Source organism: Schistocerca gregaria, chromosome 5 (genome assembly GCF_023897955.1).
Source record: "Schistocerca gregaria isolate iqSchGreg1 chromosome 5, iqSchGreg1.2, whole genome shotgun sequence".
NCBI classification, from domain to species: domain Eukaryota; kingdom Metazoa; phylum Arthropoda; class Insecta; order Orthoptera; family Acrididae; genus Schistocerca; species Schistocerca gregaria.
The window spans coordinates 87,639,887-87,667,402 of record NC_064924.1 but is presented as its reverse complement, the minus strand read 5'-3'; the positions used below and the strand labels follow the sequence as shown (position 1 = coordinate 87,667,402).

Genomic DNA, 27,516 nt, shown 5'->3' with positions numbered 1-27,516 from the left:
GTGTGTGTGTGTGTGTGTGTGTGTGTGTGTGGTTCTCATCTTCATAGATGAAGTGGCGCCAAGTAAAGACCTGCACCAGGTGGTTGAACATCTCAGATGGGGTCTCATGGCCAATAATGCCGTATGCCTATTTCATTTCATGTAAGCGTTAACATGTAAATACATGAACCAATTCACAAGCTTGGAAAGACGGCCAAAATAAATTCTGGAATCAATCACAGGGGAAATAGGTCCCTTTATAAATTAAAGTCTGTGTAGCATAAATTAAAACTGAACATGCCTGTATGTGAAATAACTGTAGCACTGTACATATAAATCATCGTCGATGGGCTTGGAGTGCAGTCTTACCTTCTTTTAGCCTAACGATTTGCTTCACATTGATGTGCAAAACAAAGTGCGCAGTCTGCATTATAAATAATATTGCAGTAACATACTATGAATTTAAATAATACTAGTGCATCTCCAACATTACAGAAACTTACTTCATAACTTCTGCATAGCTCATGGCTTCATCAATTCCAGGAAATGCTCCAACTATTTCCTGCATAACACTCTTACTTAATTTCATGGCTTCATTGTCCCCCTCAAAATATTCTTCTGGGAGTTCATTGAAACCTACATTTGGGTCAATCTCCTGGAAAGTAAATAAGAAACACACAAATTAGGAAGAGTACAAGATCTTACTGAGCACCATATACATTATTTTCCAAATTTACTATATAAAATGGTGTCAGAACTAAATTAGTTACATAAGTAGCTTTTAAAAAAAAATACAAAAGTAACCACTGTTTTAAAGGCTTCTGCTGAGTGCCTTCAATAATGGTAAGCAACAATTCTGAGCCAATGTTACTAACTTTTTTGCATGTACTTGAAGATAATTGCCAAATAGAGCTAGTGCATGCTCTGTGCTTCCCCCAACAACATTACTTTGTAATTAAAGTTGAAACAAATGTTCCCTCTGTCACAATTTTTAGACTTATTAACCAGGTTTCAACATTTCTAAGAATGCCTTAATCAGAATTTAAATGTTTAAAGTGGCCTATAACATCATTACAAATTTATGGGAAAAGAAACTTTTTATATAAAAAAGTGTAAGTACTGACTAACAATACAAGACAGAGGCAGTACTTACAAGTCACATATAAAATAAGTAACAGGCCAGAAGGGCTTTAGCCAAAAAAAGGGAGAATGCATGAAGGCCACTCACTATGGGCTGCTCATATCCGTAAAGCCACAGGTAGCAACGGGGTATAAGTAGGCTATTTAAAATTTAAAATATAGACAGCTGAATGTTAAAATGAACAGTATTTAGTTGCCACTGCCCCTGTACTGTGCACACGCAACTATTTGTCTGCGTGCTCCCACAATGTAATAAGGACTGCAGAGAAAATGGTGGGACATATAGCCATGTACAACGATGGGTGATGGACGGAGGAAGTTCCTTCTTGCATTCCAAGATGGTGGTTGAGACCAGGGTGACAACCTAATAGAAAGTTGTTGATATTGCAAAACACAAAAGAGCAAGATGGATTAGCCTGGAACATGCATTTATATTGCGCCAGGTGTCAAATGGCAAGTGCTGCTGCTGCTGTTGCTGATAATGATGTACAATTGCATTTTAGTGTAAAAGTCTAACTTTGTATAATTATTGTCTCTAGCTTTCTGAACTGTTTTTTTCAGACATGGACATGTATTAAGTACAGTGAAGGTGGAGGGGTCACGGGGGAGAAAGGGAAGGAAAGTAATATTTGGTAAAGAACACACTAAGAATGACAAGAAGGTACTTCTGACACTTCCTGGGAGATTAAAACTGTGTGCAAACTGGGATTTGAACCTTGGACATTTGCCTTTCGTGGACAGGTTCTCTACCAACTGAACTATCCAAACATGGCTCATGACCCAGTAGGGAGACAGATATTATGTCTGTCGTCACACCACGTAGGTCCTTCTCATCTTAAATTTCTGCATTACAACTATGGCCACTGTTTCACTATAGTACAGCGAACATGGAGGGGGGAAGGGGGAGAAAGGGAAGGAAAATATTATTTGGTAAATAACAAATTGTGAAGGTGCCTTGTGAAGATAGGCAAATTTGGTTTTCCCTTTCCCACAGCTTTCCTAGTTTTCTTTGGGGATGGTGCCACAACATCGGTATGACATTCCAAGTGTGTGGCATCAGCACATTCATTTCAGCATGTGCAGGGCCAAAGGCTTCAGATTTCTACCAACTAAAAGTTAGGATGAGAGCACAAGTTGGGGAACATGCAGAAAAGGTGGAGAAAATATCTTCATTACCTGCCTTGGTTTATTGGGGATTAAGGGACTAAACACAAGATTCAACAGCCCCTTGGTCAAGAGATAGTTCATCTGGAATTAGTGACATTAGCCAGAAATTTGATCAAATTATTAGAATATGTGCAAGTGGAAAACTTGAGGACCTGAAAGCAATATTGATGTCAAACCTGAGGAATAATTTAGAAACAAGTAAAAGAATATGACTGAGGCCTTTACACAGGTCAGAGCAAACAAGGGGTCTCCCAGGGCTCATCTGTGGCAAGATAAAACCCACCTTCATCTGACCTTGGTGCCAATTCAATTAAGGGTAAACACATTACTACAATAAAGAAAAACTTTCTAACATACTGGATATCAGTTGGGCCACCAATAATACACTACTGACCATTAAAATTGCAACACCACAAAGATGATGTGCTACAGACACAAAATTTAACCAACAGGAAGAAGATGCTGTAATATGCAAATGACTAGCTTTTCAGAGCATTCCCACAAGGTTGGCACCAGTAGCGACACCTACAATGTGCTGACGTGAGGAAAGTTTCCCACCGATTTCTCATACACAAACAGCAGTTGACCGGCATTGCCTGGTGAAATGTTGTTGTGATGCCTCATGTAAGGAGGAGAAATGCGTACCATCATGTTTCAACTTTGATAAAGGTCAGATTGTAGCCTATCACGATTGCAGTTTATCGTATTGCGACATTGCTTGCGTTGGTCGAGATCCAATGACTTTTAGAGGAATATGGAATCGGTGGGTTCAAGAGGGTAATACGGAACGTCCTGGTGGAATGGCGTGCTGGATCCCAACGGCCTCGTATCACTAGCAGTTGAGATGACAGGCATCTTATCTGCATGGCTGTAACGGATTGTGCAGCTACATCTCTATCCCTGAGTCAACAGATGGGGATGTTTGCAAGACAACAAGCATCTGCATGAACAGTTCGACGACGTTTGCAGCAGCATGGGCTATCAGCTCGGAGACCATGGCTGCGGTTACCCTTGACACTGCATCACAGACAGGAGCGTCTGCAATGGTGTACTCAACAATGAACCAGGATGCATGAGTGGCAAAACATTTTTTCGGATGAATCCAGGTATTGTTTACGGAATCATGATGGCAGCGCGGTGAACGCACATCAGAAGCATGTATTCGTCATCGCCACAGTAGCGTATCACCTGGCGTGATGGTATGGGCTGCCATTGGTTACACATCCCAGTCACCTCTTGTTCGCATTGACAGCACTTTGAACAGTGGACATTACATTTCAGATGTGTTACAACCCATGGTTCTACCCTTCATTAAATCCCTGTGAAACCCTACATTTCAGCAGGATAATGCACAATGACATGTTGCAGGTCCTGTACGGGCCTTTCTGGATACAGAAAATGTTCAACTGCAGCCCTGGCCAGCACATTCTCCAGATCTCCCTCCAATTGAAAATGTCTGGTCAATGGTGGCCGAGCAACTGGCTCGTCACAATACGCCAGTCACTCCTCTTGATGAACTGTGGTATCGCTGCATGGACAGCTGTACCTGTACACGCCATCCAAGCTCTGTTTGACTCAATGCCCAAGCGTATCAAGGCCGTCATTAAGGCCAGAGGTAGTTGTTCTGGGTACTGATTTCTCAGGATCTATGCACCGAAATTGCATGAAAATGTAATCACATGTCAGTTCTAGTATAATATATTTGTCCAATGAATACCCATTTATCATCTGCATTTCTTCTTGGTGTAGCAATTTTAATGGCCAGTAGTGTAAAATAGGATGAAAGAAATAATCAGGTCACTAGGTGGTTGGAGCCCAGGCGAGTCCCCTAGGGCTTTGCATATGACGAGGGTTGGCCCACCCTCGATCTGCTATAGACAAAGTGTTAAAGAGGGTAACAGCACCAATCATTCACTGGAGTGCAACCCCTTAAAAAGAAAATAGAGTAGCAGTAAAAAGTGACTAACATACCTAAAAGTAATTAAAACAGAATTAAAAAGGGCTAACCTCATGTGAACACACACACACACGCATGCACACAACCACGCAGACACTAACCCTAGAACAGCTATGATAAGACTCTACGTTGTATCTGAGAATAAAAACAATTTTCACAGAGAAACTGCAGAACAGTTCAGCTTCATTCACTCCAATCATTCTTTCTTACTGTGTCTGCTTAGATATCTTGCCTTAGCACAAAATCACTTAAAAGTTATGAGGGTGGTCTGTGAAGGGTGTCACTTGAAGTGTTCCAGGGTCCTTCAATGATCCTTAATAGCTATTGCAATATCTTTAGTGTACCACATTGGCCAGTGACAGTGTGCCTGCAGAAAGGGGAACAACAGATCCAGTGGCACAAATGCTCATGTCAGAAGTCTTTCACAATCTTGATGATGCAATCTAGCAGAAAGTGAAGGTGTCAACAGATGAAATACATCACTCAGCTGGCCCTTTGAAGTGCTCAAAGTGGTAAGGGTTCTTCAGACAGTAGCAAAGAAGCAACAGGTTCATAGGAAAGTTGTTGCTGTCACAAAAATAGTTGTGCAGTGACCTTTGCAGTGAAGCCATTCTACCAGGGAGATGATGATGATGATGATGATGATGATGATGATGATGATGATGATAGGTTGATAACTGCTGTAGGCATCACTAGAATGGGTAGAGTACTGTCATTGGGAAGAGAAAGATCAAGATTAGAAAGAAGGTGGTCAATCAGAAGGCCTCTACCAAATGAAGTGTTACATCCCCACAGGAGGTGGTATGTATTCATACATCAAATTCATACACCAAGTAGGAAAAAAGCAGAGAGGGGGGAAGGGGAAGTGGTTGCAATAAGATGATCATCTGAAGAAAATGCCCCCTGCCGGGAGGTAAATAAATAATTGTGTTGTTGTCTTCAGTCCTGAGACTGGTTTGATGCAGCTCTCCATGCTACTCTATCCTGTGCAAGCTGCTTCATCTCCCAGTACCTACTGCAACCTACATCCTTCTGAATCTGCTTAGTGTACTCATCTCTCGGTCTCCCTCTACGATTTTTACCCTCCACGCTGCCCTCCAATGCTAAATTTGTGATCCCTTGATGCCTCAAAACATGTCCTACCAACCGATCCCTTCTTCTAGTGAAGTTGTGCCACAAACTTCTCTTCTCTCCAATCCTATTCAATACCTCCTCATTCCTCATTAGTTATGTGATCTACCCATCTAATCTTCAGCATTCTTCTGTAGCACCACATTTCAAAAGCTTCTATTCTCTTCTTGTCCAAACTAGTTATCGTCCATGTTTCACTTCCATGCATGGCTACACTCCAAAAAAATACTTTCAGAAACGACTTCCTGATACATAAATCTATATTCGATGTTAACAAATTTCTCTTCTTCAGAAACGCTTTCCTTGCCATTGCCAGTCTACATTTTATAAATAAATAATAAAATAAATAAATAATAAAATAAATAATACAAAAGGCGATTTCTGGGGTTGCCTGCAGTCACAGTGCTATTGATTCCAACATGGTATAGAGGAAAGCCCACTTACTAATTACATCTGTACAACCCAACGTACAGACCCCTCTCCACATTCTCTCTCCGGTCTCTGTCAATGGTGCATGTGGAACATCATCAATGAACATTTACCAAAGTAAAATGCCAAACAACCATATTAGTTGTCAAGTCTTCAAAGTAAACACTAAAAATGAATTCATGGAATCAAGATGTTGATGGCTCCATTTATGCAAGTATGATATATCTGATTATGTTTACATGTAGTGCATAGGGGTCTGGAGATGGCGTTAATGAGTTGCAGAAACTGGCTGCCTAAATAAACTAACTTCTCAAAACATATGGCTGTTTAGTAATTTCCCTTGGAAAGTATTTGACCAGCTGCTGTCCTAGATCAACAATGAATCAACTGAGTTTCAATAAAAATTGGTTCGGAGTCCACCAACATGAGAGATCTGGTGCCTCTGGTGTCAGAGTAGCCTTCTCCGGAGATTTTTTCCTTTCTCTTATTTAAAACTTTTGACAGTTGACAATCTCATGATGGCTTATCCATTATGGGTGTCAGAATGAAAGGAGAGTGGGTAGCCCTGGGATCCAATGTGTGTGGCTTCTTCCACTATTGGCTGGTGTTGAGTTACTGATGTGTTTATTTCAGAGGAGAAAGTTCCCAAAAGGGAGCCCTGTCACCAGTAGACAATGGAGGATGACGCTGCTTCTCTTGCTGGATGCGGAAAGCGGTTCTTGAAGATGGTGCTGCAAGAACTACAAGAGGCAAGGGCCTATCACCCCCCTGGACAAATTTGTGTGACTAATAGAGATCGACATCAAGTGAGTAAATATGCTAAGTATTGCCATTGGTCTGACTAGAGTAGCAACAAAAGTCAATATCACTGAGACTGGTTACAAAAGATAGTACACTTTCCAAGGTTCAAATTAGGAGAGGTGATCTGTGAGCTTTAATTCCTGGATTTTACATTCCTTAAATTAGGTGAGCCCACTTCATGGGTAGAGAAGTGTAGTCATTCCCACACTGACAGTGGTGGTGGTAGCCCACAATAGGAATTTTCATGAAATGGTCAGCCACAGTCTCCACAAATTGGATCACCTGTTCACTGGGAAGACATATGCCCAATGTACTGGCATTTAAAGCACTACATAAGGTGGGAAATACGGCATCAAACCACAGCAGTAAAATGATATATTGATCTTCTCTGGAAGTTAATCCCAATGGAATGCAAAGGTGAATGTGCATTTGTCAACCACAGTGTCTGGCGGGCATCAATGTACTTGATGTATGAAGGGGATCCCTTGCTTCTTCAATTTCCGTGTAGTAGTTCATCCAATGCAGGAGTAGGTTTAATAATGAATAAAAAAATAGGAGTGCGGGTAAGCTACTACCAACAGCATAGTGAACACATTATTGTGGCCAAGATAGACACGAAGCCTATTACAATAGTACAAGTTTATATGACAACTAGCTCTGCAGATGATGAAGAAATTGATGAAATGTATGATGAGATAAAAGAAATTATGCAGGTAGTGAAGGGAGACGAAAATTTAATAGTCATGGGTGACTGGAATTCGAGAGTAGGAAAATCGAGAGAAGGAAACATAGAGGGGCAATAAGGATTGGGGGAGATAAGTGTAAGAGAAAGCCATCTGGTAGAATATTGCACAGAGCACAACTTAATCATAGCTAACACTTGGTTCAAGAATCATAAAAGAAGGTTGTATACATGGAAGAAGCCTGGAGATACTGACAGATTTCAGGTAGATTATATAATGGTAAGACAGAGATTTAAGAACCAGGTTTTAAATTGTAAAACATTTCTAGGGGCAGATGTGGACTCTGACCACAATCTGTTGGCTATGACCTGTAGATTAAAACTGCAAAAAGGTGGGAATTTAAGGAGATGGGTCCTGGATAAACTGAAAGAACCAGAGGTTGTACAGAGTTTCAGGGAGAGCATAAGGGAACAATTGACAGGAATTGGGGAAAGAAATACAGTAGAAGAAGAATGGGTAGCTTTGAGGGATGTAGTAGTGAAGGCAGTAGAGGATCAAGTAGGTAAAAAGATGAGGGCTAGTAGAAATCCTTGGGTAACAGAAGAAATATTGAATTTAATTGATGAAAGGAGAAAATATAAAAATGCAGTAAATGAAGCAGGCAAAAGGAATATGTTTGTTGTTGTTGTGGTCTTCAGTCCTGAGACTGGTCTGATGCAGCTCTCCATGCTACTCTATCCTGTGAAAGCTTATTCATCTCCCAGAACCCACTGCAACCCACATCCTTCTGAATCTGCTTAGTGTATTCATCTCTTGGTCTCCCTCTACGATTTTTACCCTCCACGCTGCCCTCCAATACTAAATTGGTGATCCCTTGATGCCTCAAAACATGTCCTACCAACCGATCCCTTCTTCTAGTCAAGTTGTGCCACAAACTTCTTTTCTCCCCAATCCTATTGAACACTTCCTCATTAGTTATGTGATCTACCCATCTAATCTTCAGCATTCTACTGTAGCACTACATTTCAAAAGCTTCTATTCTCTTCTTGTCCAAACTATTTATCGTCCATGTTTCACTTCCATGCATGGCTACACTCCATACAAATACTTTCAGAAATGACTGCCTGACACTTAAATCTATACTCGATGTTAACAAATTTCTCTTCTTCAGCAATGCTTTCCTTGCCATTTGCAAGTCTACATTTTATATCCTCTCTACTTCGACTGTCATCAGTTATTTTGCTCCCCAAATAGCAAAACTCCCTTACTACTTTAAGTGTCTCATTTCCTAATCTACTTCCCTCAGAATCACCAAACTTAATTCAAATAGCTTTTGTTGACGTTCATCTTATATCCTCCTTTCAAGACACTATTCATTCCGTTCAACTGCTCTTCCAAGTCTTTTGCTGTCTCTGACAGAATTACAATGTCATCGGCAAACCTCAAAGTTTTTATTTCTTCTCCATGGATTTTAATTCTAACTCCGAATTTTTCTTTTGTTTCCTTCACTGCTTGCTCAATATACAGATTGAATAACATCGGGGAGAGACTACAACCCTGTCTCACTCCCTTCACAACCACTGCTTCCCTTTCATACCCCTTGACTCATATAACTGCCATCTGGTTTCTGTACAAATTGTAAATAGCCTTTCGCTCCCTGTATTTTACCCCTGCCACCGTCAGAATTTTAAAGAGAGTATCCCAGTCAACATTGTCAAAAGTTTTCTCTAAGTCTACAAATGCTAGGAACGTAGGTTTGCCCTTCCTTAATCTAGCTTCTAAGACACGTCATAGGGTCAGTATTGCCTCACGTGTTCCAGTATTTCTACGGAATCGAAACTGGTCTTCCCCGAGGTCGGTTTCTACTAGTTTTTCCATTCGTCTGTAAATAATTCGTGTTAGTATTTTGCAGCTGTGACTTATTAAACTGATAGTTCGGTAATTTTCACATCTGTCAACACTTGCTTTCTTTGGGATTGGAATTATTATATTCATCTTGAAGTCTGAGGGTATTTCACCTGTCTCATACATCTTGCTCACCAGATGGTAGAGTTTTGTCAGGACTGGCTCTCCCAAGGCCGTCAGTAGTTCATGGAATGTTGTCTACTCCTTGGGCCTTGTTTCGACTCAGGTCTTTCAGTGCTCTGTCAAACTCTTCACGCAGTATCGTATCTCCCATTTCATCTTCATCTACATCCTCTTCCATTTCCATAATATTGGCCTCAAGTACATCGCCCTTGTATAGTCCCTCTATATACTCCTTCCACCTTTCTGCTTTCCCTTCTTTGCTCAGAACTGGGTTTCCATTTGAGCTCTTGATGTTCATACAAGTGGTTCTCTTATCTCCAAAGGTCTCTTTAATTTTCCTGTAGGCAGTATCTACCTTACCCCTAGTGAGATAAGCCTCTACATCCTTAAATTTGTCCTCTAGCCATCCCTGCTTAGCCGTTTTGCACTTCCAGTCGATCTCATTTTTGAGACGTTAGTATTCCTTTTTGCCTGCTTCATTTACTGCATTTTTATATTTTCTCCTTTCATCAATTAAATTCAATATTTCTTCTGTTACCCAAGGATTTCTACTAGCCCTCATCTTTTTACCTACTTGATCCTCTACTGCCTTCACTACTACATCCCTCAAAGCTACCCATTCTTCTTCTACTGTATTTCTTTCCCCAATTCCTGTCAATTGTTCCCTTATGCTCTCCCTGAAACTCTGTACAACCTCTGGTTCTTTCAGTTTATCCAGGACCCATCTCCTTAAATTCCCACCTTTTTGCAGTTTTAATCTACAGGTCATAGCCAACAGATTGTGGTCAGAGTCCACATCTGCCCCTAGAAATGTTTTACAATTTAAAACCTGGTTCTTAAATCTCTGTCTTACCATTATATAATCTACCTGAAACCTGTCAGTATCTCCAGGCTTCTTCCATGTATACAACCTTCTTTTATGATTCTTGAACCAAGTGTTAGCTATGATTAAGTTGTGCTCTGTGCAAAATTCTACCAGGCGGCTTCCTCTTTCATTTCTTAGCCCCAATCCATATTCACCTACTACGTTTCCTTCTCTCCGTTTTCCTATTACCGAATTCCAGTCACCCATGACTATTAAATTTTCGTCACCCTTCACTATCTGAATAATTTCTTTTATTTCATCATACATTTCTTCAATTTCTTCGTCATCTGCAGAGCTAGTTGGCATATAAACTTGTACTACTGTAGTAGGTGTGGGCTTCGTATCTATCTTGGCCACAATAATGCGTTCACTATGCTGTTGTTAGTAGCTTACCCGCATTCCTATTTTCCTATTCATTATTAAACCTACTCCTGCATTACCCCTATTTGATTTTGTCTTTTATAAACCTGTATTCACCTGACCAAAAGTCTTGTTTCTCCTGCCACCGAACTTCACTAATTCCCACTATATCTAACTTGGACCAATCCACTTCCCTTTTTAAATTTTCTAACCTACCTGCCCGATTAAGGGATCCGACATTCCACACTCCGATCCGTAGAACACCAATTTTCTTTCTCCTGATAACGGCATCCTCTTGAGTAGTCCCCGCCCGGAGATCCGAATGGGGGACTATTTTACCTCCGGAATATTTTACCCAAGAGGACACCAGCATCTATTAATCATACAGTAAAGCTGCATGCCCTCGGGAAAAATTACGGCCGCATTTTCCCCTTGCTTTCAGCCATTCGCAGTACCAGCACAGCCAGGCGATTTTGGTTATTGTTACAAGGCCAGATCAGTCAATCATCCAGACTGTTGCCCTTACAACTACTGAAAAGGCTGCTGCCCCTCTTCAGGAACCACGTGTTTGTCCGGCCTCTCAACAGATACCCCTCCGTTGTGGTTGCACCTAAGGTACGGCTATTTGTATCGCTGAGGCACGCAAGCCTCCCCACCAACGGCAAGATCCATGGTCCATGGGAGGGGGGCCAAGAGGATATATGGATAGGATTATTGGAACTGAAAATACTGCTCAATAACCAACCTTGTACAATGGAAGACAAATGGATAAGTCTTTCTCCTGAACATAAGAATTTCCTGTCAGTCCTACTGAGAAACATTATTGCGGTACTGACATACAAGTCATGATGTCAAGAAATGCTTTGGTGGAAGAAGTCATAGCTACAATAAAACTGGCAGAAGCAAGGCCATGCCATGTTCACAAGGCCTATGTATAGAAGTGTGCTAGGAACCCAAATTAGATTTTTTTTTTCTGTTATGAATTCAAGACCTTCCTTCTCTAGATAGTTTTACATTTGTCTACTTCACAATTCTCTTAACTATAATCAGTGTGTTCCCTACTAATGATTACCGATTCCTGTTTGTGCACTAAATTTAACAGCTTATATTTTTTGCAGAGAAAATCTAGATATTACATGTCCCTTAAGACTCTCCCAGCAATAAATTCCACTAAGGCTCTGAGCTTTGCACTATATGGCATTGCCACAACTTCAAAGTACTTCTACAGCATCTGCTCATCTTCAGGTAACAGTGTTGATTGTTGGGGTTTTCTACCAATAGCTACCATCATCTACTGAAGCAACACACATGTACACCATCAAAATATTGCAAACTTTAGAGATATTATCTGAAAGTTATTATATCCTATCAAAGTTCTGGACCAGATCATCTGAAGAAATCCACAAAAACGTATTACCCAGTTTTCTACGCAAATGCTTGTACACTTGCTAATATAATCTAATAAAACTGTTTGGTTTAGTTATTTGCATGTACCATAGAGCACTTTTGCCATGATACAGAATGAGTAAGTTGGGTAATTATAGCATGTACAAGCAAGCGCAAAGTACCCAAATGTATTCCCAAAATTTCATTACTCTACATTAATTATTTTTTAGTGCTGCAATTTTTTTTCCATCAGTGTATTATCGACACACACAATCCTGTGCAACAAACACTTATTTGTTCAATAAGAAGATACTCCCAAAATATGACGCCATAAGACATTAGGGGATGAGTTTGGAAGTATAAAAAAAGTTCTGCAGCATGTTACTTCCAGTTCAAATTCTTATCAATACGATCATGTAACAATCAGAAAATGTTGCTTCATTTACTGATTTTACTCTTGTCCATTATTTCTAATGGTATGCTCAGCACTTCTGCAGTACAGAACTGTATATACAGTGTTTCATCTAAATGCAATGACAGTCCACTTCTAGAGAATCAGTTTTTAAGAGAAAATTTTATTTATATTTTCCTGTGCTTGAGCTTTCCCTAGTATTTAAAATAGAATGCAGGAGCATACAGAGAAAATATGGAAGGATCCCTTAACAAACTCTCTTAATATTCCTTTAACTTCTCACTAAGCAATAACACCACTGCCAATAAGCACTCACTCAACATCACAGTTCATCTCATAAATTCTATTTTTCAGCTGTAAACTATAAAGCCAACAGCTTTTTAAAGATCAAGTTGCACTCCAATATTCAGTCACACTTTCTCCCTTCACAATTTTCTCTGTAAATGTTTCCTATTTTTCTTTAAAGTTATGAACAGTTACTTAGTTGTTATTGTGCATTGTTTAGCAACGAAAGTTCTCTTCCCCCCAATGTCATCTTAACTAATACAGTTGCACTAGAAGAATTTTACACAAACAAATATGTTTTGCTTCAACTGAAAAGGTCTTTTGATGTTCTATCTGGAAATTATACCTCAGTTAAAGCATCATTTGCCTTGAAAAATTGTTGGAATAGTAGAACTGTCATGCAATATCAGAAGACAAAATCACATAAACCACATTCAATGAGATGCACATACTCTTGAATTATCTGTCCCATGGTGTTACATTTTCTTATTACCATTGCGAACAAGTTGTCAAATCCTTTAACCTTCGTGGGAACTTTAGAGAACTTCTGGTCAAAAGCATCTGATATATTATGTGCAGGATCTGTAGATATGATGAGAACACTTTCTCGTACTTTGGAAAGCTGAACAGCCAGGCTGCAACTGCAACAAAAAATTAAAGTACATTCAGAGGTGCTTGACATTTTATTACAGTTTTATTCCTAAAAACAGTATGTGTAGGACTGATAGTGCTACTATGGTAAGTCAAGTTAATAATCAGACAGCTAACAGTATCTCTTCGATGAATACGAATAGTGGGAATCTAATGTCGGTCTATATAAAATAGAAACATTGCTCTGGTGAAGTCTGCTGTTAATAGCAATGACATGAGACACATACAATTTTCACAGGTTTTCTACAGACATTACAAGCAATAGAATGGAATCTTACACTGTGCAATAAAATATTTTAATAACTGATACCACTATAAGGCACTAGAATAACAACTTTTAGGTATTTGAAGACTAACATTTTTACAGACAGTACCTTTTACGAACTACACCATTTTTTAATGTTTTGTTGTTGAAAAAATTCCCTCCAAGTTAATTTGAAGGTAACATGTTATTTGTGGAAAGTATAACACCAGCAAAACAAGAAGAAAAGCTAAAGGTCTGATGCTCAAATATACAATCAGTTAGAAAAAGACATGCCTCTCTAGTCTCACACAATGTTTATGTTTGTCATTAGTGTTCAGAATTCAGATTATGTGTCAATACAGTTGCAAAGTTGGACATATCCAGTGACCAAATGAGAAAATGTTATCTATGATCATCAGCTTGGAACATTTACACTGGCGTGTACACAGACCACAGTAGTAGACAGACAAATAATACATTTTCCAAGAACACTAACTACATCAGAGAATGTGTCACCATTTTCTGCTGCCAAGGGCTCTTTGGACGTCAATTGCGTACAAACCACAAAGGGTTCACTACAGATCATAAGCAAAGATAATGAAACCCAAAATATGCTAAGATGTGATCAGTCCACATCATCCAAACTGACATATAAAATTATTTAATTGGATAGATAAAAAATCTACTCACCAAGCAGCAGCAGAACACACACATAAAAGACTTGTGATTAGCAAGCTTTTGGAGCCAGTGGCTCCTCCTTCAGGCAGAAGGGTTGAAGGGGAATGAAGAAGGGTGAAGGAAAAGGACTGCATCTTGGGAAAGTCACCCAGAACTGCAGGTCAGGGGAGACTTACCATACGCGATGAGAAGGGAAGACTGACTGTTGGGGAATGCATCGGATGGGATTTGAAAACTTCAGAGCTTAAAGGTGGAAGACAGGGTAATATGCAAGACAGAGATTACTACTAAAACATCGTGCATGAGTTAATAAGAGTGAGAAGCTAAGTGCATTGCGCATAACGAGAGATGCAAGTGGGCAGTGAAAAATAGACAGGAAAGATAAAGATGCAGAAAACTAAAATGGAGAGAAGCAAAGTGTAGTTAACAGTGAGGAAAAGCTGAGACAGAAGAAATTAATGTAAATTAAGGCCAGGTGGGTGGTGAGAACAAAGGACATGTTGTAGTGCTAGTTCCCACCCGGGGAGTTCTAAGAAACTGGTGTCTGGGGAAGAATCCAGATGGCGCGTGTGGTGAAACAGGCGCCGAAGGTCACGAATGTCATGCTGTAGAGCATGCCCTGCAACAGGATACTGTGAGTTGCCAGTATATACAGTCTGCCTATGCCCGTTCATCCTAATTGATAATTTGGTGGTAAGCATGCCAATGTAGAAGGCTAAAAAGAACATCAGAGACTGGTCAGCAATAACCTTTTCCCTTTGTAAAGGAAGAGTGATTATTTGGCATTGAAATTGGGGGTAAAGGCACCAGCTCATAATGCAGTAATCACTTCTTTGCACCCCAACAGAACAGAGTCATTGCTCCAAACACAATATACAATGATGCCATGTCTGATTATTAAGGACACCAGGGTGCACACAGTGCAGCAACATAATTGTGGACCAGCAATTCAGCTCCATGCTTTTGACACCTGATGACTTCATTACAAACTATACCAATTAATGGGTGTTTAGTGCTTTTCCCAAAAAATCTCAACTCACTCCTATATTATTAATGCCTTTCAAAGAGTAACAGCAAATTGACAGCATTACATTAATGAAACATTTTATCAGTTTCAAACATCTACAAAGAAAGATTTAATTGAGACAGAACTGCCTGTACAATGAGAAACACAGTAAAAAAAAAAAAAGGTGATGTCTTTAGCAGTAAAACAGAAATTACATATAAGATATTGTTGGTTAGCAGGAATATAACCTAAAGATATTCACTGAAGGGAGTGGAACAAAACAAATATTACTTGTGGATACGTAACACTCAGATCAGCTCATTGTGGCCATTTATGATCGTGAGAGCAAAAAAATAAAAGGTCTCAAACATCGGTGACATGGAGAAACTGTTGTGCAGCTGTTGGTCACACTGTAGTGATTCCTCTAATCCCAAATGACTCCCTGTTCACTTCACTTAGATGCTCTGTCTTGGCTGGGAAGCCCTTCAAAAGAGTTCACATTTATTGTTACCACCAAGTTTAAAGTTTGTGCAGTTATTTAATTTTTTTTAACGCAAGGGGTATTAAACCAGTTGAAGTTCACTGCCAACAGACGGAAACGTATGGACAGCTGTGTACAGCTGTCAAAAACATTCAAGAGTGGTGTAGAGATTTTACAGTCAGTTGTACTGAAATTCATGATAAAGAAAGGAGTAGCAGGCCATCAATTTCTGACAAGACAGTCACAAAGGTTGAGGAAATAATGCATAAATGTCACAGGATCATCCTGGATGCTCTCTGCATTTTACTCCCTGAGGCTCCCGAAGCACCATCCACAGGTTTTTAACAGAAAAAAATGTGAAATGGGGAGGTGTGTGCAAGATGAGTACTGTGTATACTGACAGAAAACCAGAATCAGCATCAAGGAATTTCTTCACCATTATTCAGACAAATAGGATAACTACTTGGACTATATTATCGCAGGCGACAGAAGCTGGGCATTCCACTTTACATGCGAGACAAAACAACAATCACATGAATGACACAATCATTCTTCACCCAGGCAGCAAAAATTCAAACAAACACTGTCGGTCAGTAAAGTCATGGGAACTGTGCTTTGGGACCAGAAGGTCGACAACTTTTTGCCTGCTGGGACAAAAAGAAATGCTGACAGGTACTGAGAAGCACTGAAAAAACCCAGGACAACTCAGAACTGGAGAAGAGGCACATTGAGCAAGTCCATAAGTATTCTCCACAGCAACACTTGCCCACAGGCTGCCGGTCAAACTGTATCTCCTGCAAAACTTTAGTTGGATCATCACCCATACATCACACAGTGTGGGCCTGGCACTGAGCAACTACCATTTGTTCCTTAATTTGAAGGAACATTTATCTAGACAGAGGACGTGCTCCAGATATGAGGTGAAAGGCAAGGTTCAACATTACCTGAGGGAAATGGCAGCGAGCTTGTATGACGTGGGCATTGTAAAAACGCCATAGCTGCCTAAAAAACTGCACCAACCAAAATGGGGTAGTATAAAAAATAAAGCATTCTTCAATCTTTAAAATGATGTAACTATTCTACAAAATTAATGGTTGTTTGTATAATTAAAAATACAAGAGAGAGGGTGGCAGAGTGCCCTTGGAGAATAATGGACGAACTAATGCCATAATTTGTGAGAACTGGTTTTGCCCAAGGAACTGAATGTCAGTGTTAGATCAACTCTTATCGCTGTCATGAAGCTTTCCAATACTGCGGATTACATGTGTGCTGCCTACTGGATGCTAGCTCTGTGACAAAAGTGAGAGGATACATACACAAAATTGCATTACATAATTCTGAAAGAAGGATTCCTGAAATGCGTTATAAAAGCATATCATTATGGGACAAGAAACAAAAGACATACTTCAGATCCTTTTCATTATCCTCTGTGATATAAGTAGGCCAATTTTGGAGCATTACCAAGAGAGAGATGGCCAGTAAGTACATTGTTCAAGACAGATCTAAAGCCAGTAATATAATGTTGTTTCAGTGGCTGTCTTGAGCTTGATTTCTGTCTTGTGCAACGCTTGATCCCATATGGCAGCTGCAGCTTTTGAGATAACTCAAACTTTAATTTCAGATTCCACAGCTTTCCCACACACAGTTCTTACTCCTTCGGTTAATCTTGAGTTTAGATATATCAATGATGCTTCAGACAGACAACGATTTGAGGCCATTAATGAGATGTGAAAGCCTAAGTTGAAAATATAGTCTGTCGGTAAACTGAAGAGCAACTGAGTCCCCACTCTGCCAACCCAGCTACGTCACAAGGCACTTCTACAGGCTGCTTCACAACATAGTACCGACCCTGCCACGGTATGCACCTCAAATCTGTGGTGATGCCATGTACAGGCTGCGTTTATTTTTAGACAAATGCACTACAACCATAAGGAATACAAAAAACGATAGCTTCTTCCAAAACACAACATTATAGAGTAAATAATATTAACATAAGAACGTAAGTCAGTATTCTACTACAAACATAGAACCAAATGCCTGTTCATGTGAATGCATGTTCCTCTATTGCTATTTGTAAAACGAACCCCATATAATGCAATCAGTCTGTAGAATTTAAGGCTTGTTCTTATTTTGTGGTTCTACTAAAAGGTAGAAGTTTTCTTTGAAGGACTACATTGAAACTTAAGAATTCTTGAAAACACAAAGAGTGTTTAAAAAGTAAGCAGAAATTCATAATTTTGTGTGTTGTATTAGTCCGATTTGCACTACTTTCTTGTCACTGTCTTCGTAAACATGCCTCCAAAGTATGTGTTCAATGTTATGCATATTGGGTATTTACTCTGTTGTCAGCTGTCAGAAAGGTTACATGTGTTTTGGTAGCATCAACGATGATTTATTTTGTATACAAATAAATTAGATAATCTGTATTAAATTTTGTTATAAGAATGGAATGAAGTGTATAAAATTTTTAGAAATGGTAAATATTGCTTTTGGTGAGCCTGTTATGAGTAAACCCAGGGCAGACGAGTGGTGTAAACATTTCAAAGCAGGCCTTATAGGACAGCTGTTTTACAAGCATGGACGAGATTTAAAATGAACAGTTAAGAGACCTATAAACTATCCTGAAGAAACAGTTCGTAAAGGGTTTCAGAAATTGGAAAAAGCATAGTATTTAATGGGGAATATTTTGAGAAGGATAACATTGCTGTAGATTAACAAATAAAGTTCTTACCAAAAAATTAAAATTAATATGCGTGCACACCTCGTATGTCAAGCTTTTTGCTTAGAAGTCCAGAATTGTTGTACATGTTTCGAAGGAAATTTCAGCAGTGTTTAGAATAGCTATTGCGGACATGTTTTAAGCAATATGTCTTAGAAACAGGTGAGTAGTGACCGAGATAGAGATTCAGTGCTCCATAAGCATCAAAGGTTTTATGTGATTTTGAAACTGTCAATAACAACGGGTTTCCTCCCAAAATTATTAGTTTTCCTTTGCGGAAATTCCAGTACACTATGCGGCTTATTTTTCCATCCATTACTTATGGGTCCTATTAGGTGAGGCTGACATTTGCATAAATTGCAGCCCTTTGATTGGGACTGGTAATATTACCAACCATTCTTTTTGGGTTGCCTCTTTAGTACACACTGTAATAATATTAGAGATGATCGAACGCTCGTTACTCCCCAAATACCACCTCCTCTTCGTATTCTGCACATTTTCTTGCAATGCTAGACAATTATCCATCACTTCCGAATATCGAAGTACATCAGTAAGTATACAAAGTTAACTCACTGACTCTGGCAACTAAGATCCCACATACAGAAACGAAGTATATCACTGCACACCAATCTACACTGCTAGACAGATAACGGGCAACAGATTTTGGTTGCCCCTGTAGGCTGGTGGCAGCGTTCTTCTGGGAAAGTCCACTTCCCCACCAAAAGCACTGCCCACTCTTGAGTTTACAGGCAGACTATACCACAATAATCATCTTTTTCATAATGGAATAATGAGACTGCTCACATTACTAATGGAGTATTTATTATTTTATATCTTGTGTGATTGTTTCCCAACCTTTAGCTCTGACAGTTAACCATAAATTTCAGTATGTTGATTATAGATGACAAATTTAACTGTGATTTGTTTGGCTATGAATATACAACTAGTCACTTTTTTGGATTTTTATATGATTTATTGGATCAGAAACTAGTTTTCAATCCACTGCAGGCTCATGTGATGAAAGTGCTACAGGAATATTATATCATGGACTAAATTTAACACCCCTATCTGATGGTCCGCTGCAGCTTGAAAACTAGTTAATAGTATAATACACTGTATCAAAAATAAAAATAAAATTGACTGATTACATACTTACATCCAAATCAATTGCTGATACTACAAACATGTTTTACCCTTTCACTGGAAAATGCAATAAGGACAGCTTCCATGCATTGTCATGGCAAATGATTTACAGAAATGTTTTGAGCAGAGGACTGCATAAATGGTGATTTGTGTCTACTTTTTGAAGGCAGTCACCAATAAGTGACTGTGTTACTTAAATTGGCAGCATCAGGTTTGTTTCCTTTTACATAAGACCTCATACACAACAAATTTTGGCAGATTGTACAAATACACTTGAAATCAACTGTTTATTCACTACCAATGACTATCAACAGCCTAATGATACAAATAAAATGGAAAGAAATTTCCACACCGGAAAAATATATTAAAAACAAAAATTCCAAGACTTACCAAGCGGGAAAGAGCCGGTAGACAGGCACAATAAATAAAACACACAAACACACACACAGAACTTCTAGCTCTCACAACCAACGGTTGCTTCTTCAGGAAAGAGGGAAGGAGAAGGAAAGACGAAAGGATGTGGGTTTTAAGGGAGAGGGTAAGGAGTCATTCCAATCCCGGGAGCGGAAAGACTTACCTTAGGGGGGAAAAAGGACAGGTGTACACTCGCACACACACATATCCATCCGCATATACACAGACACAAGCAGACATTTGTAAAGGCAAAGGGTTCCGTCTGCTTGTGTCTGTGTATGTGCAGATGTGTGTGTGTGTGTGTGTGTGTGTGTGTACTTATATTGGTCACACAGCATAGTGTGAAGAATATATAATTAAATTTGAATGTAATTTTAAGGTATACAGACTGCAAAATTTAGTACACAGATCAACCACCTCAGACATCAAACAGTGGTTCCAACCCGGCTGAGCATCGAGTTAAACCTAGCTTGGTGACAGATACAGGCAAATCATTCCCTAGGCCACCAGAGTTCACAAATTGTAGTGCCTGGTGAGCAGTGCATGCTAGTCCCTCGGTAACCCATGGCCAGATGTTTTCAACAACTGAGAGCTAGAGAATATGTTGGCCAGCTCAAGTCAAACACATTTTGCACTAAATTAGGTCCAGAAATCATGAGAAACAAGTCATATTGCAGTTATATTGAGAGAGAATGTAATGGGGACCTCAAAGATAAGAGACAACCATAGACATGAACTCACCAGAAAAGTAAGTGATATCCAAATTACCAGCTAAGTAAAAACCATAGACATGAACTCACCAGAAAAGTAAGTGATATCCAAATTACCAGCTAAGTAAACCAGAGGTAATGCTTTTGTGTTCCTAATGGCACCACACACTATCAGACCTGATGCTGCGCCTGTATGACAATGACAAATGCAGTATCGTAATGTTCATTCTCATTGGAGCCTCTGCACAGTCATGTGTGTCATCGTGATGTGTTTGTAGAACTGGGACTTGTCCGGAAAGGCAACATGGTGCTACTTCTGTTTGTACTACTGTTGGCAGTGTGCTAAAAACTGTCAATGTACCTTTTTCTGCTGCTGCATCAAGAAAAGTCTTAACAATGGACACAGTGCTACCATTTCATGGTACTTCAGAAGTGACCATATTGTCCATGTGGATACTTATTTCAATGCAAACGATGTTTCCTGGCTCAAGATATGTGATGTGGCAGTACAATCTTGCATGGCTGAGCAAACAGTACGTCTGTCATCTCATGTGCTACTCATGTGGGGGCACTGACATTGCCATTAACAATAATGTGGTATGATGAAACACCGTCTCTACAAAATATGACCCTGCTGCTGTCAACATCTGACACATGATGATGTTCATGTCTCTTTCACAAGGCATAAAACATTCTTCTCAAGAAGCAACAAACATTCCAATGTTATTTCTGAAAGAAAAAGTCTGTGTAATCTTGCATTACACACAGAATACATATGGTGTTGCTCCTACAAATTTTATGCAATTGTGTTGAACTGCTGATCATGTGCATATCCAACCATGTAACACACTTCATGGGGACTTGACATTTGTTGCATGTGACTTTCATGGTATTGCATCAGAGTAAAATATGTAAAGATTTACAAGAAAAAATTTCAAAAAATTAAGAGCAAAGACAAAATTGCTTAGAAATGATCACTTAATGCGACTGTCAGGTAACTGGTTGAACTCTATAAGGGAAACTGTAAAAATGAAACTGCAGTGACAAAGAACAGGAAATCATACTAACAACATAGACGCCATTGATGGTTTTTGTTTCTGTCCTCAGCCTGAAGACTGGTTCGATGCAGCTCTCCACACTATTCAATCCTATCCCAACATCTTCACCTCCAAAGAAACACTGGTGAATCGGCTTACTGTATTCAACCCTTGGTCTCACTCTACAAGTTTTCTCGCTCACACTTCTCACCATTATCAAACTGATAGTTCCTTTATGCGTCAGGATCTGTCCTACCAACTGGTCCCATCTCTTAGTCAAGTTTTGCCATAAATTTCTTTTCTCCCATAATTCCATTCAGTGCCTCCTCATTAGTTACCCAGTCTACCCATCCAATCTTCAGCATTCTTCTGTAGCATCACATTTCAAGACACCTCTATTCTCTTCTTGTCTGAATTGCTTATCATCCACAATTCACTTCTGTATAAGGCTACACTCACAACATGCACTTCAGAAGAACTTCCTAAAACTTAAATTTATATAAGATGTTAACAAATTTCTCTTCTTTAGAAATACTATTCTTATTATTCCAACAGTGTACATTTTATATTCTGTCTACAGGGTGATTCAAAAAGAAAGAATAGATTTCAATTTTTTATTACAGACAAACTATGGAACATTGCACATATCCCTAGACAGAGAAAGGTTCAACGATTGTACGTTCACTCACACACACTATACCATACACTCAACATGAGCACAGTGCGTTGCTCGAGAAACATCGAAACAGTAGTCCATTTCATACCACACACGAATCAATAAGTCTTTGTTTATGGAATCAACAGCTTTAACAACCTACTCTTCAAGAGTAGCAGCCATATGTAGGGCAACAGCCATCTTGTGCACCCTGAAAAAAAACCACAAGGTGTGAGGTCTGGTGACCTTGGAGGAATACTGCACTTGAACAATGGACGGACTTAACGCAAATTCCAACGCACAAAATGATTTCTCTTGTGGTGTGGTCACCATGTCACTACAAACAAACTGCAGTGCAGCTGTGTCAAAACTTTAGCTCTTCCTGCATGTTGTGATGTGCCTAATGTGTTTATCTTTTATAGTTTGTCTGTGTGTAATGAACAATTGAAATCTGTTCTTTATTTTTTAATCAACAGGTACTCCAGCCACCGTCTGACGAAATAGCGAAACCCACAGACTATTTGTAGTGTCTCGTTTCCTAATCTAACCCCATCAGTATCTCCTGATGCAATACAACTACTTTCTAGTCTCCTGATTTACTACTGTCAATGTTCACCACTTTTTCCAGACACTACCAATTCCATTCAACTGCTCTCCCAAGTCATTTGCAATTTCTGACAGAATCATATCATCAACACCAAGTCTTAAAGTTTTTATTTTTTCTCTCAGTACTTCAATTTATTCTCCAAATTTGTAATTGTATACTAGGGTCAGGATGGCTTTAGTGCTAATGACCACGCTAAAGGACACAATGCTGGTGCAGGATCGTCAGAGGGTAGAAGATAACAATGAACGACATGGTTGGCCATCGCAAAGTCACAGGAGCAGTGAAAAAGCAATGGGCTATTCATCTCTATCAATACTTCAGTCCAGAGTATCATTTTCTGCAGTCAGCTCCCAGCAGTGGGAGCCGAGCGAGGCGGCTGAGCTGACAGTGGCAAAACCAGGTGGTAGCCACAGTAGCCCCACTTATCAGGATGCAGTGGCACGGCCTTGTGTTGTAACCATATCCTAGCAGTGCCCCATCAGATGCCACATCAACACAGCCAGCCCAGCACTGGTCACATCAAGTTGAAGCGAAGAGGAGAGGCACACAACACCCAAGAACTGTGGAACCCTATGTAAGATGCAGTGACAACACTCCACAGATGCAAGTGTCCCATAGCAGAGGGTGTGCATGCAGACAGGTAGTGGTTCAGCAACAAGTCAGGTGCAGGTGCTAACCCTGGACCCCAAAGTAGGTGCCTTTAAGTCGGTTGAAGTCAGCCAGCAAATATTCTCCAGGTGGAAGGCACCAATTCAGATCCTGGCAGCATCAGGACTAGTCACAGTCCACAAGACTTGCAGCTAGTGAACGTTGAGTCTAGTAACAGTGGATGACCCACATCGGATTGCCTAAGAGTCATGGAGTATGTGGTAACCCAATGTGCTTTTGGTTTGCAGAACACTTCCGTTTTATATTACAGACCATGCCACATGTAGACTCATCTATATAGTCTTCAATAAAGCGTGCACTTGCATCTCCCGTGATGCTTCACCAACCCAGTCTCTCTCTCCAATACTGATTCTTTTTAAGTATGACTGCTATACAGTCTTATGTATTTGATTTCAGCTTCTCATTAATAGCAAACAGAAAGGTTCTCTTGAAGAACTAGTGTGACTGTGCTAAATATTGCACAATCTCCACATTATATGAGTTTTGTTATATTATTGTGCCCCTCTTAACTGTGAATAGGTTAAATAATTCTTCAGATATCAAGTATGTCCATTAATCTACATAGAAGAGAACAGACCGTGTCATAAGGTTAACGCACATCACCGTTGAAGGGTAAAATTGTAAGCATTCCCTTAAGTACAATGACGCTTCACATCAGCAATGGAAAGAGCGCAGATTCTACTTAACAGAACTGCTTCATTCTTCTCAATTCTTCCTCGTTAATAGGTTTCAAAATACTTCTGAACATTAATACAGTTATCAGAAGCCATCCACAGATATCCTGATTCATTGCAAACTTTATGTACAGACAATCTTCTAAGATCAAATGGTTTGTGCACAATTAGTTTCAAATTCTAATTTGGATCATGAACTGAATTACTTTTATGGGACTGACCACCGACTCACACTTACGAAAAGTAATTATCACTGCTTACAATGTCATTAATGCAACATAAGCACTTCATTCAATGCAATAAATCATAAGTCACTTCTCAAAGAATCAATACACTTAACAATATTATTTGAAGTTCGTAACAGTTTGCAAATTAATATTTTCTCACTAGCAGTTTTTGAATGTTGATTGTCTGTTCAGATTAAGTTCCTAAATAAAGAAATGCCTTTTACAATCACTCACTGATACTTGGGCCATATTAATCACTTCTGGTAAATACAAAAAATATTTATTTTCTTGCTCTACTCAAAGGACGTGCTTGACACAAATTAATGAAGGCATACTTGTATTATGTGCACACTAATAAATACCACATAGATAATTACATATGAAGATTTTTTCGGCACAGATATAAGATTGATACACAATTCACAATCTTTTTTGAGCATTTTGTATCAATAGACAGCACAGTAGTTCTTGATAATGATTCCAAGTACTTCTCTCCAACAAGAACCTTTGGCACTCTTCTTTAAGTGACCTGCACTGCTGATCACTGCATCGGTAAAACACCATTGGAGCACCTCGCCAAGAACTTGCTCGTTTGACACGAAAGCGACAAAAAGAAAGAGATTTTTTAATATACATATTATGTGAATGAACAATTAATGCTTTTTACTTATCACCAGTACGTCTCAGAGCTGCCTAATAACAATGGCAGATAATGCACTGCTACAATGGACAGTATTTACAGTTGCATGACCCAACCCTGTTGTGACAGGACAATGTAAGATTGTGTAGGCCATGGGAGTGGCATAGTGCCAGGCTCAAATGTACTATAATCTGGAGCACCTCTGCAACAGTCTGTCCTCTTACTATTCCGTATCCACAATGTTCCAGTTATGGAGGCTGGGCGTGTGGTAACTAGTCTCGCTTTAATTCCAATGTGGTGACTCTACAGCATCTTGCACCAGAATGTGGGGACAGCTTTCTGTTTGCTGCATTGCAGGTTACAAATGCCAATCTGAAAGGCAGTGGAGTAACACTTGATGGTCTTTTACTGCTTGTTCAATGTACAAAGTGAACAACATAGTGTACCGGCTACCAGCCTACCTCACTCCCTCCATGACCATTGCTTCCCCTGTCTTTAGCCTAATCTTCTAAGATAGGTCATAGGGCCAAATATTGCCTGAAATGTTCCTAAACTTTTCCAGAATCCAACCCGATCTTCCTCAAAGTTGACCACAGTTTGTTATTCTTCTCCAAAAAATTTGTGTCAATGTTTTCCACACCAGTCTGCATCAACAAATGTGAAAGCAGAAGATATGACTGTGGTAAAAAATGGATCAGTAGCAAAGCCTCACGTTTATATTCACGCCGTATTGAAAAATGCAAGGGGGCCTCAATAATTAACTTCTATCCCGAATGGATACTGTAGGGCCATTTTACCAAGCTCAAGATATTGACTGTTTTAAACCCTCACATGTGTACTGCATTGCTTTTTGTCAAAAATAACTTAAATGAATTCGATATCAGGAAGAACACAAGCAGATTAAACACTATTGTCCTGTATCAGCCCTCTCCACAAACCCATTGTACTTCACAGATTACTGACACAGCTGCCAAACCACTTAAATAATCAAAAGCTGCTGAATAGCAATCAATAATGAAGTTGTCAATCAAGCAAAACTAAACAAACATCAATAACGGTTAACACCGATGGCACAAGCAGAAACCTACATAATAGACTATAATAAAAGTTTTATGAAAGTCAAATTACACACATTTTTCTTAAGTTTTTGTTACTGTTAGTTACGAAATTCTTTGAGATATAACTGACAGCACAAAAAAGTGGTTTATATGTTATCTACAAAACGGATCTTGGGTCAGTCTAGTCAGCATCAGCTTGGTACCAGTATATGATGAAAACGAACTTTGTAGAGTATCATCAGCAAAAGTATCTGTGACAATCATACTGTGACGTATGCTAACGCGTTGTTATTCTTACACTAGTGTTGCAAATTACATATATGCACTGTAATCCTATATGCCCCTAACTGTCACGAGTTAGAAAATGCGGGTATATTTTCGACAGGTACTATCGACCTTATTAACATTGGTGTACAGAGTCGACGGGGGATTGTCGAGTATTGTAGTTACTATTAACTCTTATTTGCTCTGTAAAATTGTACACATCTTAACCACTCACTTGTAGCAACTGACGCAAAATATAATTTTAATGATATTGGACTGTACTGCAGCTTGAAGCACTTTCTGAAATTCACAATGTTCTCCACGTTACATCAGTTTACACAAATGGCTGTCAAGTGTTACTAATCTGCGCAGACACATGATCAACACCCGAATAATAAAGCACTGATAAGTTTTCTCTCAAGAAGACACAAGAAATGTATAGAGCAGTAACAATGACACTAAAAATCTGGGAGCGACCATCCAGTATTTATACAACAACTGTCGGTCACCAAACAACAACAACAACAACAACAAATGGAATAACCAACAAATAACTAATCATAAACGTCTACAGTATCAACGTAACTTAATACCTGCAGGTAGTTTTTCCTACACCGCCTTTACCACCAACAAATATCCACCTCAAAGACTTCTGCTCCAGGATATTCTGAAGCGAAGGCTCAAGAGGCTCAAAGTCGTCAGATTGCATGTTTACATCACCTTCGCTGGCCATCACACGCGCAGCCATTCTTCTCCAACCATACAGAAAACATCACACATCTCTGACGTCTACATCACATCCAAAGATAAGTTAAGAAGTCCGTCCAGCGAATCTCCTACGACTACAATTACAACTTATCAATGTTATATACTAAACCAAAGGAGCATTCAGAATGGAGAATATAAAGTACTATACATTTTATAACGACTATTTAGCAATTAATATCGCATACTTAGCAAAATTATAAGTAATCCTTTTTTATATATGACTTCTTCGTCGGCCATTGCAAGAAACG

General features: G+C 39.4%; 1 protein-coding gene across 1 annotated transcript in view; it reads right to left on the bottom strand.

Moving 5' to 3' along the window:
* Nucleotides 1-27,316, bottom strand: part of LOC126272714 (ATPase ASNA1 homolog) — a 75,199-nt gene extending 47,883 nt beyond the window's left edge. The window contains exons 1-3 of the mRNA XM_049975749.1: nucleotides 27,094-27,316; nucleotides 13,117-13,264; nucleotides 483-634 (exon numbers count right to left, since the gene is read on the bottom strand). Of these exons, the coding sequence (XP_049831706.1) occupies nucleotides 483-634; nucleotides 13,117-13,264; nucleotides 27,094-27,248 (455 nt within the window). The 5' untranslated portion in view covers nucleotides 27,249-27,316. The remainder of the gene's footprint in view (nucleotides 1-482; nucleotides 635-13,116; nucleotides 13,265-27,093) is intronic.
* Nucleotides 27,317-27,516: the final 200 nt, after the last annotated feature.